The sequence below is a fragment of the Columba livia genome, chromosome 22 (assembly GCF_036013475.1).
Source record: "Columba livia isolate bColLiv1 breed racing homer chromosome 22, bColLiv1.pat.W.v2, whole genome shotgun sequence".
In the NCBI taxonomy this organism is placed as follows: Eukaryota; Metazoa; Chordata; class Aves; order Columbiformes; family Columbidae; genus Columba; species Columba livia.
In genome coordinates, this window is record NC_088623.1 from 231,586 (window position 1) to 253,623 (window position 22,038).

A 22,038-nucleotide genomic window follows, 5' to 3' on the forward strand; every position below is an offset into this window, starting at 1 on the left:
GAAAAACTCTTTGAATCACAGAGTAACTCAGGTTTGCAGAGAGCCCTGAACATCATCTTGTCTCACTCTCCTGCTCAAGGCAGAGTGAACCAGGTGAGGCTGTTCAAGGCCTTCGCCCAGCACCGCGTCATCCACAAAGGAGCTGAAAGTGCACTGCGTCACATCATACAGGGGGAGGATAAAGATGTTCAGCAGTGCTGGCCCAAGTGCTGGTCCCTGAGGGATGTCACTAGTAACTGGCTGCACAGAGGACACTAATGACATCTGTGCTTGATTGTTCAGCCAAATTCCCACCTAGTGTCCACTTCTTCAGCCCAGAGAGTGCCAGTCTGGATACAAGGACACCAGAGGACATCATGTGTGAAGGACTTGCAAAATTCCATGTACACAACTTGCCTGATTTCCCCTGCCCGTTCTGGTTCAGCAATCCCTTTCTTGTCTCTCAAGTGCCTGCACATGGATGCAGGTGACCCATCCCCTTCGACCACCAGCTACACACCCCCATGTACTTCTTCCTCCTCAAGTTCCCCCTCCTCGACCTAGGCTGCATCTCCACTACTGTCCCAAAAGTCATGGTCAATTCCCTGTGGGACACCAGGGCCATCTCATATGAAGGATGTGCTGCACAGCTCTTTCTGTTTCTCTTCTTCATCACAGCAGAGTATTCTATCCTCACCATCATGGCCTATGACCGCTACGTTGCCATCTGCAAACCCCTGCACTACAGGACCCTCCTGGGCAGCAGAGCTTGTGTCCATATGGCAGCAGCTGCCTGGGGCAGCTGTTTTTTCTATGCTCTTTTGAACACAGCCAATACATTTTCACTACCACTCTGCAACGGCAATGCTGTGGACCAGATCTTCTGTGAAATCCCCCATATCCTCAAGCTCTCCTACTCAGACACCTACCTCACGGAAGTCTGGTTTCTTGTGATTTCTTTCTCAGTAGTATTTGCCTGTTTTGTTTTCATTTTTTTTCTCCTATGTGCAGATCTTCAGGGCCGTGCTGAGGATCCCCTCTAACCAGGGTCGGCACAAAGCCTTTTCCACCTGCCTCCCTCACATGGCCGTGGTCTCCCTGTTTGTCAGCACTGTCATATTTTCCCACCTGAAACCCCCATCCATCTCCTACCCATCCCTAGATTTGGTGGTGTCAGTTCTGTACTCAGTGTTGCCTCCAGCAGTGAACCCCCTCATCTACAGTATGAGGAACCAGGAGCTCAAGGATTCAGTGTGGCAACTGATGACTGGCTGCTTTCCAAAGCAATAACCTGCTCATATCTTCTGCATAACATATATAACTTAAATCATTTTCTCACTGAGTGGTTGTGCCCGTGTCCACTGGACACCCTAGAGAACCTGCTGCAGGTCAGTCATCATGGACCGGCCTCTCACAACCACCATTTCCAGCACTGGCTTCTCACTTCAGCTTGAAGAGTTTCTTTGTCCCTCCCTGGAAGCACAACTACTGGGTAGGTCAGATATCTATGTTTGCATTGTACAGATGAGATGTAAACAAATCCATAAAGTGCTTCTGAGGAGATGAACCTGAATGAGCAGAAACACCATCAGCTATTCCTTGGGGTTCCATGAAGGTCAGTGGGACAGACAGTGTCTTGATGTGACTTCATGTTGAGAGTAACATACCTTGGGGAAACACCTGAATGTAGCACTAGGATGTGCTTCCTGGAAAAGAAGTTCCCATGTCCATTCTTCATGTCATGGGGCATCTCATGTAAGTGCAGAGAAGGGTGACAAATGGCAGGGCTGAGGTGCCTCCCAGCCTCCTGGAGTGGTAGCAGGAGGTCAGAGAGACACAGTGACTCCTGCATCTGTGTGTACAAGGGAAACACTCTGTCTCTCAACATCCATGGGTGCATAAGGAGTCCATGGTGAGATTACTTCTCTTTGGTCAGGCTAAAGACCACAAGAAGTCTGACGGGCTGGGGTCCCTGCCTGAAGAGCAGTTTCTAAGATAGTCGAGCTTTCCATGGTAGTGGGAAGAGGCTGGAGAGAGGAAAAAAAAAAAATAACTGAAAAGGACAACTTAGGAGGTGCATACTGGATATCAGGAGGGAGAAATGTCAGTGGAAGGGCAGTGCTGTGGTGCAGAAGGTCACCCAGAGGCAGTCGGAATCAGCCCATGGCTTTGTGTTTCAACAAACAGCCAGTGAGGGTGCAGTGAATGAGGCACAGACTCTCGGGAAGGTGCAGTGAGAGACATTTATTGTTGGAACGAAATAAGGACTCAGCAAAACAAGTCAATTCAATGTGAATCACGCTAAAGCCATTTATTACAGAAACCAGCCTCCTTATATACGTAACTATATTCTAATCACGCGTCCACGCTCCAAGCATGGATTCGCTAAATTACTATCGTGGGCTGTCCATGCGCTGGAGTCTCACTGCTGATACGTCCGATGATTCACGCCACACCAGGATGCCGGTGATTGAGGAACGCCCCTCTCTCTCACAGCAGACTCTGATCTCAGCTTCTCAAAGAGGCCTTGAGATTCCTTTGAGCCTGACTAATTCAACAACACATCTTTATCTATCAAAACCCCTCCACACTTCCCCCTTTCTTTTCTTGAATTAGTCAGGCCCCTTTAACCGCATGGTACATCATTTTTGAAATACACTGCAACACAGAACATGTGATTAACAACATAACTACAATTACATATAATGCAGTTAAATCTTACTTAATAAGATCAAACAACTACCTGCCTATTCTTAAAACCTTAATTCTATTATGACAACCTTATTAACACACTATTTTAATAGATTCAAAATAACCAGACAAGTTAATACAATATTTTCTCTTAAATTCCTAAATCATTTATAACTGAGCAGTTTATAGAGTAACATACTTAATACCATCAGCATATGCTAATAAATGATTTAATATCTTAAAAGTTATCTTAAACTATTTAAAAGATCAATAGCTTAACCTTAATATCCCTTCTAAAACTTTATCAGTTGCTAAACTTAGATTACTATGGTAGGGATATCTCATAATTTTACCTTATCTATGCATAGACTATCTAATCATAATATCACCCTTTTGGATCTCCTGCTGATTGTTCAAATTGCCATTCTCCACAGAAGGTACACCACCTGCTTGCTAATAGGTTTCTAGACCACCAGGTCTGTGAGCATCTATAACACTGAATTAGGATCCATGGTTTACATCTGAAACAGTCCTCAGAACTTATATCCCTCCTGTCCATCTGCGTCCGTTGAATCTTTGTTGAATCCATTTCAATCCTCAGCCTGTAATGACACAAACATAACCTTTTCTCCATGTTATCAATTGATGTGGCCTTTTTCATTGACTAGTGATTTGACCATAACTAATGTAGGTTATTTCTGATTTAGCATGGTTTTGTGTCATACTTGCAAAGTATTTCATCACATACAATGCTTTGACAATTGGTTTTGTGGTGTTTCCCCTACATCCCCCCTTTTTTTTTTATAAAAACAAACAAACAAACAAACAAAAAGTTCAGAACCAGATACAGACGTTGGATCTTGACTACGCACTCAAAATCACAAATCAAATTTAGAGGTTCCTCCTTAAAAATCTCTAAGTAATTTAAAGCTGTGCCAAGTTCTGCTAATTGGGTTGAACCTTCAATAATTTTTACAGAATGATGCCAATTGTTATCTGCACACCAAACCACTACAGCTTTATAAGACTTCCCAGAACCAGCAACAAAAACTTCGCAAGTATGTAGGATCAGACCAAATACAAGTACGGCCTATGACCTGATGTTAGACACTTGCAGGTTCTGCAGCAGTTTATATTTATGCATGCCAAAAGCTGTGCTGTTAAGAAAACCAGCTAGTGCAATTTATAAAGACATAGATTACAAATAAAAAAAAATCAGAATTCAATTTCACAAATGGTACATATATGACAAAAGGATCATGGCCTATTGAAACTTAAATTCGTTCCCTGCATTTTCTTGATTAGAGTGACAATTGGTATATCAGTCTGTTAGCATTCTTATCATACTGTCCCACAATAGCCACAGGTTGTTTCATAGACAAATCTGCAAGTCCAATCGAATGCAATCAGCCTGTAAAGTTGTCATAAATTCATTCCTCAAAGTTTCTAACTCCATTTGCGCTGTCATATTTATTGGATATTCTTTTCCCTTACCGGATCAAAGTCCTGTTTCAGATTTCTCAGTGTAGTATTTGCTTTATCGAAACATTGGCTGTTAATACTAGTGGAAATACAGCATTTGAAATTTCCTTGGCGATTCCTCACTTGCAGCAAGCAGATCTGCACCATCCCAGCAGCTTCTTGCAACTAAACAGAATACTCAGAAAACGTTATTTGAGCTTACAATTTGCTTAACAAATCTTAACGTAAGAGAGGTATAGGACTTTCTGGAAACTATAAGAATTCATGCATTAAAACTTTGTTCCAAATTTGGCATTCTATTGGTCTAAAAAAATGGCCTTTCTTTCATTCTCTCCCATGACCTCAAAAACTAGCATGGTGAATTTACTAAGAAGTCTCTTACAACTAATTACCACAGAATAAGTCTATCAATAAATTTTTGGTTTGATTTTCCAGTTTCATTAGAACTATGGGTCTGCTAAGGATGCCTTTAAACTTCACCCTCGGACTGCTTCATGCAGTATTACAGCTCTCTAGCAGTAATATTGCTTGGGGGAGGGGCGCGGGGGGGAATAAAACTTCCCTCTCGCCCCCATCTGAGATGGCAAGATGTACAGCCCAGCATGAAAACACACCAGTTTGAACTCCACATCAAACCAATCTGGCTCCACTCCACACTCAAATCAGCACCAGTCTGACCCAGAGAAGCACTGAACACTGTGACCCCCCAAAGCTGACCAGTGTGAAAAGACTGACTTCAGCAAGGAGGTAAAATTATGAGCTCTTTTCCCCAGATGTGCCAAAACCTAGGAAACAAGACAGAAGCAAAAATAAACAACACCAACAACCCCTGATTCAAAGCCGAAAAACAACACAGTGCCACAACAAAAATGGATGACAATACTTCAGGGAAAAAAAAAAAAAAGGACAGAGCGGGGGGAGTAAAGCCCCCCTTTCTCTGTTTTTTTTTTTTTTTTCTTTTCTCACCGCAGTTCAGATATAGCCAAGGCCATGCAGCTGGTATAATCACTGGTACGAAGTGGGAGGCTCTGGCAAACTCCTCAGTTACAATGAGCTGCACACAGGCCTGGGATATTTTGCTGTTTTGTTTTCCCATTACATTCCAACTACACTTTATATGCAATTTCAAGTAGCTCAGAAATAGTTACATTCCTTAGCTCCATTTACCTTTTACAATTTAGAGATGTCAAAAACCAGTATAAACCAGTATAATAAACATAAATCCATTATTCTGTTTTCCTAGTTCCAAATCAGTTAATATTCTAACAACTTTTAAATACAACCTCTTCCAAATTCACATCTATCATAGCATTTTAACAATTTAAATGCTTTTCTAACAATATAAGCAATTACTCTAATGTGTAAGGATGCATCCTAAGTGGGGGGCAAGGTGGAATTTTAGCAGTGGAACCGGTTCCCATTTTGTAATTATCCCCCCAAACAAGATTCTTTTGGTACCAAATATGAATATGCAAACTAAAATACTGAGCTCAGATGTGAAAACCAAATACCCAGTTCAAATATGCAGATGGATCACAGTCACACTAATTTAAGACAATATTTCAACAATTTTTGCATCGCACCTCTGGGTCGCTTACTGCTCAGCCAGGTGGAGGTACCTCTGGGTCTCCCTGACAAAATATGTCAGCGCGTGCTGGAGCCCCATCTGCACCCGCCTCCCTGCCGCCGCAGCAAGATGGACTGGGCAAGGCCTTGTTTGTTTGTTTGTTTTTTGTCTCTTTTTTTTTTTCTTTCTTTTTTTTTTTTTTTTAGTGTCTTATCTGGTGCGCTACAGCTGTTATACCAAAACCAGGATGGTTTGCATATGGAAAAGCCAAATCCACCACACCGAGATGAGACACAGCCTGTCACAGAGTTGCGCAAGTCTAGATGCTGGAATAAAGGTAGCATGCTGGAGAGAAAAATAACAGCTACTACACGCAAAATTTTACCATCACATTCACGCAGTAAAGAACTAAATTACTCATGATCTTCTGTATTATCACAAAATGCACATTTTGAGTCAACAGATTCTCATGATTTAACAGACTGTGAACTTATCGTACCATATAGCACAGACCTACCAAAATTGCAACATGCTTAAACAGATACCCACAAAGAAAAAAGGTTAATAAGGAAAGCATCTTGCAGACTTTAACAAGTTTTCTGACCTGTGTGTTATCAGTTAACTCTCTCAGCTTGTTGAAGTTCAAATCGCCTCACCTGTAAAACTGTCTGAAACGATTTAATGATTTCTTGTAGAGATTTGTTTTGTCCTGCTCTTCTGGCCTCAAAAACAACATTAATCTCAACAAGATTCTATTCTCCGGACACTTTTCCCAATCATTTAACTTATACAGCAGCCAACACTGATTTCAATATTTAACAAGATCTTCCTTCCTTATAATTCCAAGTGCTTTCCTAAATTTTAAAACACCCCCCAATACTGATTTTTTAGGAACACAACTGAAAACAATTATTCCTGACCCCATCTTGCAAGTAAAGACCTTGAGAAGATGGAGGGAGGGAGGGAGGGAGGGAGGGAGAGGAAGGAGGCACAGGGCTGCTTGCAACTAGTAAAACAATTAACTCACATTCCGGACAAGCTGCTTGATTTTCAGAGAGGCAATACGCAGGAGCACATAATATGTACTGTAAAACTCGCAAATAACATGTTGATGGCAAACACTAGCATTCTCTACTGCTGATCTCAACACTAGTGCTTCATTAGCTTCTAAGTTTTCGACCTGCTTATTGATGGCCTCTTGAAGGTGGTCAATAAATTGCATGTAATTCTCACAGGGACCCTGATTAATAGTTGCAAATGATTTGGCTGCTTTATTGGTTTCAGACACCTCTCTCATAGCTTGATATGAAGATCTGTTGACTGCCTCAGGATTTCAGAAACTTATCATGTCTGTAGTTGTGGTGTGTCAATTAGTGTCTCTTCCAGGAGTTGTGGGATACCTGCCCCTTTCAGTGAATCCCCTTTCCCGTCACGATCAGCATGACCACGTTGCTGACTGTTGGATTCACTCGCTAATAGCTGATCTGATTTTTCACACAGTTCTTTTGCCCAGTTCTTATCTGGCGACTGCTTCTCCTCTGGCGCAGGAGTTAGAGGGGTAGAAGGCGGTAAAGGCAGACAGGAATCAGTAAAAGGACTGATATTAGACTTATTTACAACTTTAGCATTCTCAGCTTTCACCAGTTCTTTTGACAAATTATCTGACTCCAGTTCCTTGAACTGCTTAGTCTCTTTAGGGTCGTATGATGGTATAGGAATCATCTGCTGAGTGATTTTCCTCCCCCCGCCCCAGACTGCTGTATTATCGGGGGTGCTGACGGCACAACAGGGTATGGAGTAGGGAGGGGTCAAAAGACACGAAACTTCACAGTCATTTTTAGGTTTGTTATCAGGCTGCAACGCTAGAAAAATTCCGGCAACGGTGGCCCGCTCAGCCTTAAAGTCTTTTAAGGTGGAAATTATAAGCTTCCAAGTAGTCGCTAATGATTTAGTTTCTTTATCATCTCCATTGCTGACCTTATTCCATAATTTCTGCCCTTTATCGTCCCAAAGTTAACGTTTAAAAGCCTTCTCGTTTTCTCTTGGGTAGCCATTAATTCTACACCAAATTAATAATCTAGATATGTTACTTTCTTCCTATTTAAGTCCTCTCATAGAGAGAATATGCAGGAGGAGTTTAACTATGGCTTCTTCCTCAGAGGATATATTTTGCCCCATAACTTCACTCTTCCCTCCTCCCGCTCCCACCGCTCACCCTTTACGGTGACTTCTTCAAAAAAATGCGGAACGTTCGTACGCCTCCGCCCGGTTCTCAGTCCAGCTGATCCGCCTCCGGCTGGGCCACTCCAGGCTTTTCCCCTACCTCAGTGGTACACAGTTCAGAGTATCACGTCGGGGTCACCATTTGTAGGAATGAGATAAGAACTCAGCAAAACAAGTTGATTCAATGTGAATCACGCTAAAGCCATTTATTACAGAAACAAGTCTCCTTATATACGTAACTATATTCTAATCACGCGTCCACGCTCCAAGCATGGATTCGCTAAATTACTATCGTGGGCTGTCCATGCGCTGGAGTCTCACTGATGATACGTCCGATGATTCACGCCACACCAGGATGCCGGTGATTGAGGAACGCCCCTCTCTCTCACAGCAGATTCTGATCTCAGCTTCTCAAAGAGGCCTTGAGATTCCTTTGAGCCTGACTAATTCAGCAACAAATCTTTATCTATCAAAACCCCTCCACACAATGGTGGCAGTCAGTAACTGTCCCACAGAAAGAGTCTGTCTGAGATGCCCTGGGTGTTCTGTCCCACATCTGCTCTGAGTGGGGATGGCTTTCCTATAGGTGCTGTGCTGTCCCTGCCAGACAAATGCAGTTGTGCTGGAGAGCCCTGTCACATCTCAGGTAACACCCCAGGCCTGGATTTGGCCACGACATTGAGCAGCTGCCCTGAATTAGGTTGGGTAATGGAGGGATGTTCCTGAGACAAATGCCATTATTTGCACTGGAAGCCTAGTAAATACAGGTGGTGGAGAAGAGGAGGAGAGAGGCTGAACTCTCCCTGTGGCAATGGCTACATTGGGTCAGCTGACTATGGGTTTTGGACAAAAAAATACTGAGGAGGAACAGGTTTTATTGTCCCAAATATGACTATCTGCTGTCATTTCATTTGACCAAAGTAATTCCCCATCAAGCTCAAAAATGCTGCTCCCAGAAATTGCACTGTTTCAGCATTGGTCCATTGGATCTTGAATCTACCTGGCCACTCTCCATCATCTTTGCTAAGTCTTGGGAAATGGGAGAGGTGCCTGAGAACTGGAGGAAAGCAAATGTCACTCCAGTCTTCAAAAAGGGCAAGAAGGAGGATCCGGGTAACTAGAGACTGGTCAGCCTCACCTCCATCCCTGGGAAGGCGATGCAACAATTTATCCTTGGTGCCATCTCAAGGCATATAAAGGAGAAGAGGGTCATTAAGGGCAGTCAACATGGCTTCACAGAGGGGAAGTCATGCTTGATCAACCACACAGACTTTTATGAAGACATAACCAGGTGGATAGATGATGGCAGAGCAGTGGATGTGGTCTATCTTGATTTCAGTAAAGCATTTGACACAGTTTCCCGCAGCATCCTCGCAGCTAAACTGAGGAAGTGTGGACTGGATGATGGGTGGAGTGTGAGATGGACTGCGAACTGGCTTAAGGAAAGAAGCCAGAGAGTCGTGGTCAAGGGAGCAGAGTCCAGTTGGAGGCCTATATCTAGTGGAGTGCCTCAGGGGTCAGTACTGGGACCAGTACTATTCAATATATCCGCGACTTGGATGAGGGAATAGAGTGCACTGTCGGCAAGTTTGCTGGTTACACAAAACTGGGAGGAGTGGCTGACATGCCAGAGGCTGTGCTGCCATCCAGCAAGACTTGGACAGGCTGGAGAGTTGGGTGGGGAAAAATTTAATGAAATATAACAAGGGCAAGTGTAGAGTCTTATATCTGGGGGTCCTGGTGGACAGCAGGGTGACCATGAGCCAGCACTGGGCCCTTGTGATAAAGAAGGCCAATGGCATCCTGGGGTGGATTAGAAGGGAGGTGGTTAGTAGGTTGAGGGAGGTTCTCCTCCTCCTCTATTCTGCCCTGCTGAGACCATATGGAATGTTGTGTCCAGTTCTAGGCCCCTCATTTTCAAAAGGACAGGGAACTCCTGAAGAGAGTCCAATGTAGAGACACAAAGATGATTAAGGGAGTGGAGCATCTCCGTTATGAGGAAAGGCTGAAGGAGCTGGGTCTCTTTAGCTTGGAGGAGACTGAGTGGTGACCTCATTAATGTCTATAAATATATAAAGGGTGAGTGTCATGAGGATGGAGCCAGGCTCTTCTCGGTGACAACCACTGATAGGACAAGTGGCAATGGGTGCAAACTGGAACACAGGAAGTTCCACTTAAATATGAGCAGAAACTTTTTGCCGGTGAGGGTGCCAGAGCCTGGAACAGGCTGCCCAGGGAGGTTGTGGAGTCTGCTTCTCTGCAGACATTCAAGACGTGCCTGCACACGTTCCTGTGTAACCTCATCTGGGTGTTCCTGCTCTGGCAGGGGGATTGGACTGGATGAGCTTTCGAGGTTCTTTCCAATCCCTAACATTCTGTGATTCTGTGATATCTTGGACCACCTCTGACTCCTCAGATGTCACCAGGTGTTTGAATCTCAACAGCTCACTCCTGGTCTCCATTTCTAGTAACAACCAAGCAGCTCCATGGAGCAGGCTGTCTATTTTCACCCGCTTGAACTTAGGCAAGAGGAATCCCACCTCTTGTGGGTTTATGGCTGATTTGGGAGGGATTTGGGTCCCCTTGCAGCACCAGGACTACAAACCCAGGATGAGATGCTTTGACTGACTCAGCTGAATCCCTTCTCTCAGTGGGGATAGAAGAGATCCCTCCCTGTTACTGCCTGGGTGTCCTGTCTAATGCTGAGACAAGGATAGGTGATTATTATGTTCAACTCTCATTAGGAGAAATGGCTTTGCTGGAAATAAATGTTTCTCCGCAGCTGAGGGAGGATGATGACTTCAGCTGATTTCAAAGCAGGTTCCCTCAAGGAGCACAGAGGGGACAGCGAAAGTGCTGCCTTGGGCTGCTCCTGTGCTGCTGGGCGGGGCTGGACTCCTGGGACACAGGGAGCTCATGGAAGCGGCAGCGCTGCAGAGAGACAGCTCTGCCCAGGAGCAGCTCCTCTGCACACGCAGCAGGGCTGAGGGCTCTGCCTGCAGCACCGAGGGCAGAGGAGACAGGCAGAGAGAGGTTAGAGGCAATGTGGGATGGGAGAATGCTGAGAGCTCACTGAGAGAGAAATCGTCACAGTCCTTGACACAGCAAGTCTCTGGCTATAGGAAAATGCCGTTGCAGTTCCTGGAGGGATCTTCTGAAGCTGGCATATCTTGTTGCAGATAGAATCTGGCAGGATGGCACTGTCAGTTTCTTTGTTGTGGAGAAGCATGGGCTCCTCCTCAGGAGGGTTTCCTTCTGCGCCGTCTTAGAGCCAGGGCAAGACAGCTCCTTTCTCCTGGATCAGTTGCAGGTGTGTGAAGCTGGGTGTGCAGGCAAGAGTGTCCAGGCCTGTCCTTCAGAGCAAAGTCTTGCACCTCAGGGCTGTGTGCCGGTGCGGGGACTCTGCCACCTGCCAGGTTTAGCACTCAGCCTGCCTGGGAAGCTCCCCACGGTGCTGTGTGGAGAAGTCGAAGGTGTGAGGAGTGACCACCATTAGGGCAGGGTCCTTCTGCTGTTGAGAGGGTGCTGTGTGGGTCAGGGCTGCTGACAACTCACCCCGAGGGACATTCCAAGAGGACTTCTCAAGAGGGACATCAAGGCAGGGATTACCTAAAAGGGAAGCAATTTTTGCTCTTTGTCCTATACTCTTGGCTGGCTGGGTAAGAAAGGTAAGATGGAAGCTTTTCTTTACGTTATGGAGGATGTGCTAAAACTCAAAAAATATATATATTTTTTCCTTTTATTTTCTTAGAGAGTAATTCAACAGTCTCTGGCTTACAGAGAACAGCAACATCTCCTTTCCACCCACACCAGGGCTGGTGTGATGTTCTCAGCAGAACTGGCACACACTTAGAGATGTTCCTGGGTAGTGCAGAGCTGCCAGGAGGTTTGTGCAGGGAAGAGCTGAGCATACAGTGGGTGGGACAGATGCTGTGAGCAGTGACAGGGAGGAGACATGGGGACAGAAAAACCACTCCCAGCAGGGGCAGCTCCAGGCAGTGGAGACATGGGCAGGAGGTGAGAGGGACCTTTTACCAGAAGTGCCATCACAGGAGGAACTCAGACACCTCCCTGCCATCCCCTGCAGTGTTGATGTCTACCCCTTAGCAACGCTGCCAGTCTCCCACCCAGCACAGCTTCTCTCCTCAGGTCTGTGGTGTCTTGAGCTGAGGCATTTCCTTGGCAGCCCAGCTTCCAAGAAGGAGAAGCTCCTGAGGGCCTGTCTGTCTCTCCCTGTTCTCTCTCAGCAGGAGCACTGGGCCATGTCTTCTTGTCCCTCTGCTGCCTTCACTGCCTGTGTTTTTCCCTCAGATTCTCTGCAGCTGGGATTTTAGCTGAAGATCAGACACCGACACTGCAAGTCCTGCCATGAAGGTGTCTCTGTGGGAGTAAATTCCCTAAGCCCATCACACCCTGTGGGGGTCTGGGATGTGTGATGTGCGGGGCTGGGGAATGAACCCATTCTGTTCCAGTCAGAAAAACTTCAGGACATCCAAGTGGTTCCCTGGCATGATCTTGCTGGAGGACCTTGAAGACATCTTCCACATCAAAAGTTAATTATGATTACATACAAAATAAACATGAAAGTTTCCTCCCCCCGCCTTTCCCAGGTATCAGTGCTGTAGGGCCCTGCTCCTCACAGCACATTCAAAAAGCACAGACAACAGCTCCAGAGAGGGAGATGGCCACAGTTCCTGCCAAAAAGGAGAGAGCAATTAGTGTTTGTGTGTGCAGTGGGACAGGCAGAAGTTGCAGAATGGTGGTGCTTGAGGATGGGAAGAGATTCTTCCAGGAGAATTCTGTCCCCATTTGTCAATGTGCTCTCCTTCTTCCAGAGTAACCCATGCTCAGTGGCAGCAAATGTCCAACAGCAGCTCCATCACCCAGTTCTTCCTCCTGGCATTCGCAGATACACGGGAGCTGCAGCTCTTGCACTTCTGGCTCTTCCTGGGCATCTACCTGGCTGCCCTCCTGGGCAACGGCCTCATCATCATCACCATAGCCTGTGACCAGCACATGCACACCCCCATGTACTTCTTCCTCCTCAACCTCTCCCTCCTTGACCTGGGCTGTATCTCCACCATCGTCCCCAAGTCCATGGCTACCTCCCTGTGGGACAACGGGGCCATCTCCTACACAGGATGTGCTGCACAACTCCTTCTGTTTGCCTTCTTGGTAGCAGCAGAATATTGTCTCCTCACCATCATGTCCTACGACTGCTATGTTGGCATCTGCAAACCCCCGCACTACGGGACCCTCCTGGGCAGTGGAGCTTGTGTCCACATGGCAGCAGCTGCCTGGAGCAGCTGTTTTTTCTATGCTGTGCTGCACACGGCCAATACATTTTCAGTACCGCTTTGCAAGGGCAATGCTGTGGATCAGTTCTTCTGTGAAATCCCCCTGATCCTCAAGCTCTCCTGCTCAGACACCTACCTCAGGGAAGTTTGGCTTCTTGTGGTTAGTTTAGCTTTTGGGTGTTTTGTGTTCATTGTGCTGTCCTATGTGCAGATCTTCAGGGCCGTGCTGAGGATCCCCTCTGAGCAGGGACGGCACAAAGCCTTTTCCACGTGCCTCCCTCACCTGGCTGTTGTCTCCCTGTTTGTCAGCACTACCATGTTTGCCTACTTGAAGCCCCCCTCCATGTCCTCCCCATCCCTGGACCTGATGATGGAAATGCTTTACTCAGTGGTTCCTCCAGCAGTGAACCCCCTCATCTACAGCATGAGGAACCAGGAGCTCAAAGATGCACTGAAGAACCTGATTCAATCAGTCTTTCAGCAGCAATAAACTGTTTGTGTCTCTTCACACATGATTTCCAGTATATCATGGAAACCTCCTGTGCTTTGAGCATTTTATCTGTGGTAATTCCATTGCTCTGGTAATATCTGCATACACTCCACTTCTCCAGAGGTATAAACCCAGTCTGTCTGACATAGAGGTCTTTGCACATGTGTTTGGCGTGATGAAACAGCTGGTCTCCCATGTCACATCTCTGTAATAAAAGGGATTTCCTCAGTGCAATGTCTGGAGCTGGGCTCTTATTCCAAAGCTGAGGTCAGGAACAGGCTGAAGAGATTGTCCCTGTGAGGCTGTGCTGCAGTGCTGGGTTTCTCCATGGGCTGAGAGGAGAAGGTCATGGGGTGATGTTTTAGGGAATGGGCCTGAAGTGAGCTTTCACTGGTGGTCTCTCTGATCAGCCACTTCCAGCACTGGCTGCTCACCACAGGTTTATGGGTGAGTTTTCCGTTCTTCTGCTGGGGGAAGTGACAGCCGTGTTGTCAAGGGTTTAGATTGCAGGGTGACAATAAAACCCTGGCAGATGTATTGTTAACCCCGTCTCTCACCCACTTCCCCCTTTTGACCCTCCCTCTCCCTCCTTCCCACTAAGAACAGCCGATCGGGACGAAAAGAAGGACAGAGAGAAGAGAGTTGGAAAAATTAAAAATGTTTTACTAATGCTACTAATAAGAATAGAGAAAATAATACAAAATATACAAAACCAATCTTGAAAGTCCCAGCAACTGCAGAGCTGGCACCCAAAGTCCTGGATTGGACTCTGCAGCCAACCGGAGCTGGATTCAGTCTGTCACTGGCCTCAGTTCGCAGGGACGAGTAGCAAGATCCTCTCCTAACGCTGGCCATAAGGAAAAGGGAAAAGAAGGCAAAAAGGGCCGAGATCCTCATGATCTCCCACTTTTATATGAAGTATTCACATGAATGGAATGTTATACACAGTTGGTCAGTTTCTTGGTCACCTGTTTCTCGTTGTCCCTCTCACGAGATGTCCATCCATGCTTATCAATAGTTTTGCATTCCATTGCTATGTTTACCAAAACATGTATCTGGTTGGTATGCTGATGGTATTAAGTATATTACTCTATAAACTGCGCAGTTATTTAGGAGGTTAAGAGAAAATATTGTATTAACTTGTCTGGTTATTTTGAATCTACTAAAATAGTGTGTTGATAAGGTTGTTATAATGGAATTAAGATTTTAAGAATAGGCAGGTAGTTGTTTGATCTTAGTAAGTAAGGTTTAACTGCATTATATGTAATTGTAATTATGTTGTTAATCACGTGTTCTGTGTTGCAGTATATTTCAAAAATGATTCGCCGTGCAGTTGATGGGGCCTGACTAATTCAAGAAAAAGAAACGGGGAAGTGTGGAGGGGTTTTGATAGATAAAGATTTATTGCTGAATTAGTCAGGCTCAAAGGAATCTCAAGGCCTCTTAGAGAAGCTGAGAACAGAATCTGCTGTGAGAGAGAGGGGCGTTCCTCAATCACCGGGGTCCTGGAGTGGCGTGAATCATCGGACGTATCATCAGTGAGACTCCAGAGCACGGACAGCCCACGATACTCATTTAACGAATCCATGCTTGGAGCGTGGACGCGTGATTAGAATATAGTTACGTATATAAGGAGACTTGTTTCTGTAATAAATGGCTTTAGCGTGATTCACATTGAATCGACTTGTTTTGCTGAGTCCTTATCTCGTTCCTACACTCTGTGGCTTCACAGTTGTTCAAAATTGCCAAACAAGAGCCCCCTCCTTACAGATCCCATAAGCTGTGACTGTGGCAGCATTAGGAGATGCCTCCAGGAACCATAGATGCATTGACTTGCAACCAGAAACTTACCATGTCAAGGACTGTGAAGATATCTTCTCCAGTGAGCTCTCAGTCATCCTGCCAGTCCTGACCACATTTAAGCTCTCTCACTGCCTTGCTTGTCTCACTGAGAGCCCCAGGCAGATCCTCAGCCCTGCTGTGCTTTGCAGAGGAGCTGCTCCTGGGCAGAGCTGTCTCTCTGCAGCACTGCCACTTGCTATAAGCTCCCCGTGGCCCAGGAGCCCAGTCCAACTCAGTAGCAGAGGAGCAGCCCGAGGCATTTTAATGACCCCTCTGGTGGGTTTGGTTCTGAGTCCATGAACCTCAGACCCTGTATGGAAGTTGAAGAAACCTTCAAGAAGTCCAAGTCAGATTCAAACTCCCAAGTTTCTTGTAGTGTTAATGGGTCCCACTGAGGTACACAACTGAGAAAGTGTCCCCAGGATCTAGTTAGAGCAGAAAAGTAGAGAAAGAGATGACAGATCAGGAAAAGCAACCTAAGAATGTCTCTAAGGCTGAGTAAATCTGGGTGTGGAACAGGCTGCCCAGGGAAGTGGTGAAGTCACCATCCCTGAAGGAGTTTAAAAGGCATTTAGATGAGTTTCTTAGGGACACGGTTTAGTGCTAGAGTTAGGTTAGGTCATGGTTGGACTTGATGATCCTGAGGGTCTCTTCCAACTGAAATGATTCTATGATTCTGTGTTTAGTAAGAAGACCATCTGCTTCAGCACCAAGGTTAGACTGACAGGTCTGTAGTTCCCAGGATCATCCTTCCAGCCCTTCTTGTAGATGGGCATCATGTTAGCCAAATTCCAGTCGACTGGGACCTCTCCAGTTAGCCAAGATTGTTTATTGATAATAGTGACTTAGTGATCACCTCTGCCAGCTCCTTCAGCACCCTTGGGTGTATCCCATCTGGCCCCATAGACTTGTGGGTGTCCAAGTGGTGTAGCAGGTCACTAACCATTTCCCCTTGGATTATTGAGGCCTCATACTACTCCCCATTCCTGCCTTCTGGCTCAGGGAGTAGGGTAGCTGGAGCAAAACAGGTCCAACTATTAAAGACTGAGGTGAAGAGGGCATTTAGTATCTCAGCCTTCCCCTCATCTCCTGTCACTATGTTTCTCCCTGCATCCATCAGGGAATGAAGATTCTCCTTAGCCTTCCTCTTGTTGCTAATATATTTACAGAAACATTTCTTGTTTCCTTTCACAGTAGTGGCCAGGCTGAGCTCTAGTTGGTCTTTGGCCTTTCTGATTTTCTCTGTGCATAACCTCACAGCATTCTTGTACTCCTCTGGAGTGTCCTGCCCTTCTTTCCTAAGTTTATAAATTCTCTTTTTATTCGTAAGTTCTAGCCTGTATGGGGATATAGCAGAACATTTGGCGAGGTGATTAGTTAAATGTAAATGCGCTCAAGTGACTTGAACCTGTCTGTAGAAAAAGCGCATACATCACACTAACTGTTCTACTGACCCTGTGTGCTTGATGAGCAGAACCTCTGTGTTAGATAACACAGGCCTGTGAGAAACTCTGGGCACCTTATCACTGTGTCTGAGATTCCTGCTTTGTTGTGAGAAAGAGCGGGAGGCTGCGCCTGCCTGAAGCCGTGAAATACAGGCGAGCTCAGCAGGCCCAGTGACCTTCCAGCAGGGTGAACTGACCAGCGCCTGCGTCCCCGCTGCTGTCACCTCTGCTGGGAGCTCAGGTGCGGCTTCGGAGATCCCCCAGAAGAGAGGGAACTACAATAAAACATGCTCTTTGCAATGCATTTGTGGCCTCTGGCTCTTCTTGTGACGTGCCTGCGTATGTGTAGACACAGCCACAGCTCTCTATTCAGCCAGGCCAGCCTTCTACCCCACAGGCTCACCTTCCAGCACACAGGGACAGCCCTCTCCTGCATCTCTAAGATTACTTGCTTGAAGAGAGATCAGCTTTCCTGGACTCCTTTGCCCTTCGGGACTGCCTCCCAAGGGACTCTGCCAACCAGCCTTCTGAACAGGTCTAAGTTAGCCCTTCGGAAGGCCAAAGTAGTAATTCTGCTGACCACCCTTCTAACTTCTCCAAGGACAGTAAACTCAATCATTTCATGATCGCTACACCCAAGGCGATCTCCAACTGACATGTTGCCTACGAGTCCTCCTCATTTTAAAAACAACAGATGCAGTGGGGCTTCTTCCCTCGTAGGCTCACTAACCAGCTATGTCAGGAAGTTGTCTTCCATACATTCCAGGTGCCTCCTAGACTGCTTCCTCTTTGCTGTGTTGTATTTCCAGCAGACACCTGACAGGTTGAAATCCCCCACAAGAACATGTGTTGGCAATTGTGAAAATTCTCCCAGCTGCCTGCAAAATATTTAATCTGCCTCTTCATCCTGGTTGGGTGGTCTGTAACAGACCCCCACCAGGATGTCCACCCTGTTGCCCTTCCCATTGATTCTCACCCCTAGACACTCAACCCTATCATCACCCTCCTCAAGTTCCAGACAATCAAAACACTCTCTAACATACAGGGCTACCCCAGCTCCCCTCCTTCCTCACCTATCCCTTCTGAAGAGCTTATAGCCAGCTAATGCAGCACTCCAGTTGTGAGAGTCATCCCACCATGTTTCTGTGATGGCAATTATATCATAGTTTTTCTGCCTCACAAGGGCTTCCAGCTACTCCTGTTTGTTGTCCATGCTGTGTGCATTTATACAGATGCTCTTCAGCTGAGCAACTGATTCCACTGGGATGGCAGAATGAAAAGCCTTGTTAGCATTACCCTCAAATGCTGGCATGTCATTCTTGAGTATGCCTCTGCCACATCTGGTTTCCTTCCCCTTCAAATTCAGTTTAAAGCCCTCTCAATGAGTCCTACTAACTCCCGCCCCAGGATCCTTTTCTCCTTTTGAGACAGGTGTGTCGTATTTGTTGTTAGCAGGTCAGGTGCCATATAAGCCAACCCATGATCAAAAAAACCAAAATTCTGCTGGTGACAACAGTCCCTCAGTCAGGTATTGATCTTCTGGGTCTTCCTGCATCTTCCCTCATCATATCCTGCAACTGTGGGAAGAGAGGAGAAATACTACTTGTGCTCCTGCTCCCTTGACCAACCATCCCAAGGCCCTGAAGTCTCTCTTGATTGCCTTTGGTTGTCCCTTTTCAGTTTCATCACTGCATACCTGAAAAATTAGTGGGTAGTAGTCTGAGGGCCGAACCAGGGCATGAAGTTTCCTTTTTACCTTGTTAACCCTGGCCCCAGGGAGGCAGCAGACTTTCCTAAGAAATGGGTCAGGGCTGCATCTAGGGCCTTCTGTTGCCTTTAGAAGGGAGACTCCTACAACCACAGCCCACCTTTTTTTTCTGGTGGGAGCTGTTTTGATGGAGGGTGCAGGGTGTCTTATCTTCTGCAGCACCTCCAGCTCAGCAGAACCGCCTCCCTTGATATTGTTTTTTAGTTCCACTTGCACGGCCTCATACTTTTTGTGAAAGGGAACCTGGGAGGGTGGGTTAGTTCACAGTACGAACCCTCCTCCTTCTGCGCTGGGCAGGAACTTCCGCCATTTCCCCTCGTTCCTGAGGCTGCTGCGTAGCACATCCTTAGCATTGTACATGTTGGACAGAGGCACCTGGGAAGGTGGGGTGAGTAGAGGGATGTTTCTTTTTCCACCATGAGTGTGGACTTGCTTCCACTCATCCCTTTCCCTTGACTCGCCTTCTTCAGTCAGGCAAGGGGAGGAGACAGGAGTCCCTTAATCATCCTTTCTTGTTAGCGGTCTTACCTCCCCTCAGGAGGCCAGAGCTTGATCCCACCAGTCTATTTCCTACCAGGCTGAGCAGGTCACAGTATCACAGTATGTTTGGGATTGGAAGGGACCTCAAAAGATCATCTAGTCCAATCCCCCTGCTGGAGCAGGAACGCCTAAGTGAGGTCACACAGGAACATGTCCAGGCAGGTTTTGAATGTCTGCAGAGAAGGAGACTCCACAACCTCCCTGGGCAGGCTGTTCCAGTGCTCTGTCACCCTCACTGAGAAGAAGTTTTTTCTCAAATTTAAGTGGAACCTCTTGTGCTCCAGCTTGATCCCATTACCCCTTGTCCTATCATTGTTTGCCACCGAGAAGAGCCTGGCTCCATCCTCATGGCACTCACCCTTTATATATTTATAAACATTAATAAGGTCCCCCCTTAGTCTCCCCTTCTCCAAACTAAAGAGACCCAGCCCCCTCAGCCTTTCCTCTTAAGGGAGGTGCTCCACTCCCTTCATCATCTTCATTGCCCTACGCTGGACCCTCTCCAGCAGTTCCCTGTCCTTCTTGAACTGAGGGGCCCAGGACTGGACACAATATTCCAGATGTGGTCTCACCAGGGCGGAGTAGAGGGGAAGGAGGACCTCTCTCGATCTACTAACCACCCCCCTTGTAATACACCCCAGGATACCATTGGCCTTCCTGGCCACAAGGGCACAGTGCTGGCTCCACCAGGACCCTCAGGTCCCTTTCCCCTACACTGCTCTCTAATATGTAATTTCCCAACCTATACTGGAACCTGGGGTTGTTCCTGCCCAGATGCAGGACTCTACACTTGCCCTTGTTAAATTTCATCAGGTTATTCCCCGCCCAACTCTCCAGCCTGTCCGTATCCCCCTGGATGGCAGCACAGCCTTCTGGCGTGTCAGCCACTCCTCCCAGCTTGGTGTCATCAGCAAACTTGCTGCTAGTGCACTCAATTCCCTCGTCCAAATCGTTAATGAATATATTGAATAATATTGTCCCCAGTACTGACCCCTGAGGCACTCCACTAGATACTGGCCTCCAACTAGACTCTGCACCATTGACTACCACTCTCTGGCTTCTCTCCTTAAGCCAGTTTGCAACCCACCTCACTACTCTATTGTCTACACCACACCTCCTCAACTTAGCTGTGAGGATGCTGTGGGAGACTGTGTCAAAGGCTTTACTGAAGTCAAGGTAGACCACATCCACCGCTCTGCCATCGTCCATCCACTTTGTTACATTCTCATAAAAGGCTATGAGGTTGGTCAAGCATGACTTACCCTTGGTAAAGCCATGCTGACTGCCCCTAATAACCCTCTTATCCTTGATATGCCTTGAGATGGCACCAAGGAGAAGCTGTTCCATTACTTTCCCAGGGACAGAGGTGAGGCTGACCGGTCTATAATTACCCGGGTCCTCCTTCTTGCCCTTTTTGAAGACTGGAGTGACATTTGCTTTCATCCAGTTCTCGGGCACCTCTCCCGTTTCCCAAGACTTGGCAAAGATGTTGGAGAGCAGTCCAGCAATGACTTCAGCCAGCTCCTTCAGCACCTGTGGATGCATCCCATCTGGACCCACAGATTTATGGATGTCCAGACTATTTAATTGCTCCCTAACCCAGTCCTCATCGACTAAAGCAAACTCCTCCATTGACCTGGCTTCATCCGGGGTCTCAGGGGTACAGGGCTCCCCATGACAGCCTCCGGCAGAGTAGACAGAGACAAAGAAGGCATTCAGTAATTCTGCCTTCTCTGTATCTTCTGCCACCAGGGCACCCACCCCGTTCATCAATGGGCCTACATTGTCTCTGGCATTAGTTTTATCTACTATGTATTTGAAAAAGTTCTTTTTGCTGTCCTTGACCCCTCTTGCCAGGTGTCATTCTAAGGAGGCCTTGGCTATCCTAGCTGCCTTCCTACATCCTCTAACAGCAGCCTTATATTCTTCCCAAGTGGCCAGCCCCTGCTTCCATGACCTGTAAACTCTCCTTTTCTGCTTGAGCATACCCAACAGATCCCTATTCAACCACGCAGGCCTCCTGGCTCCCTTCCTTGACTTTCTACATGTGGGGATGCTCTGATCCTGGGCGTGGAAGAAGCAATCTCTGAATGCAATCCAGCTATCTTGGGCCCCTTTTACTTCAAGCAATCTTGCCCATGGGATTTCCCCCAGCAATTGCTTGAAAAGGCCAAAGTTAGCCCTGCTAAAGTCCAGGGTTGCAATTCTTCTTGCTATTCTGTTCCTGCCACACAGGATGCTGAACTCCACCATCTCGTGGTCACTGCAACCCAGGCAGCCCTCAACCTCTACTGCTTCGACCAGACCCTCCTTGTTAGTGAGGTTGAGATCCAGCAGTGCACCTCTTCTAGTCGGCTCCTCCACCATCTGCATGAGGAAGTTCTCACCAATGCACTGGAGGAACCTCCTGGACTGTGGCTGGCTGGCTGAATGGTCCTTCCAGCAAACATCAGGGAAGTTAAAATCACCCACAACAACCAGGGCCTGTGATTGTGAGGCCACTCTCAGCTGCCCATATAAGGCCTCATCAACTTCCTCAGCCTGATCTGGTGGCCTGTAAGAGACGCCCACAACAGTGTCACCCCTGCCAGCCTGCCCCTTGATCCTGACCCATACACTCTCAACTTGCTCGTCATCCATTCCTGGGCAGAATTTAGTACATTGTAGTTGCTCTCTCACATAGAGAGCAACTCCACCACCTCGCCTGGTTGGCC

The 22,038-nt window shown here is 46.9% G+C and overlaps 2 protein-coding genes across 2 annotated transcripts; both read left to right on the forward strand.

Annotated features, from left to right (window-relative positions):
• The first annotated feature begins 503 nt into the window (after positions 1-503).
• LOC135576002 (olfactory receptor 14C36-like) lies at positions 504-1,269 on the forward strand. Its single transcript, XM_065038233.1, has 2 exons — positions 504-917; positions 991-1,269. Exons 1-2 carry the CDS (start codon positions 504-506, stop codon positions 1,267-1,269), a joined length of 693 nt encoding a protein of 230 aa, XP_064894305.1.
• Positions 1,270-12,970: 11,701 nt separating this feature from the next.
• On the forward strand, positions 12,971-13,729 carry LOC102095616 (olfactory receptor 14C36-like). Its single transcript, XM_065038234.1, has one exon. The coding sequence runs from the start codon at positions 12,971-12,973 to the stop codon at positions 13,727-13,729; it is 759 nt and encodes a 252-aa protein (XP_064894306.1).
• The last annotated feature ends 8,309 nt before the right edge of the window (positions 13,730-22,038 follow it).

Bases quoted from the DNA above. Each gene is read 5' to 3' on its own strand.
- LOC102095616 (XM_065038234.1), top strand. From the start codon at position 12,971: ATGTACTTCTTCCTCCTCAACCTCTCCCTCCTTGACCTGGGCTGTATC.
- LOC135576002 (XM_065038233.1), top strand. From the start codon at position 504: ATGTACTTCTTCCTCCTCAAGTTCCCCCTCCTCGACCTAGGCTGCATC. The intron at 918-990 runs GTCTGGTTTCTT...TCCTATGTGCAG, and splicing joins CAGACACCTACCTCACGGAA to ATCTTCAGGGCCGTGCTGAG.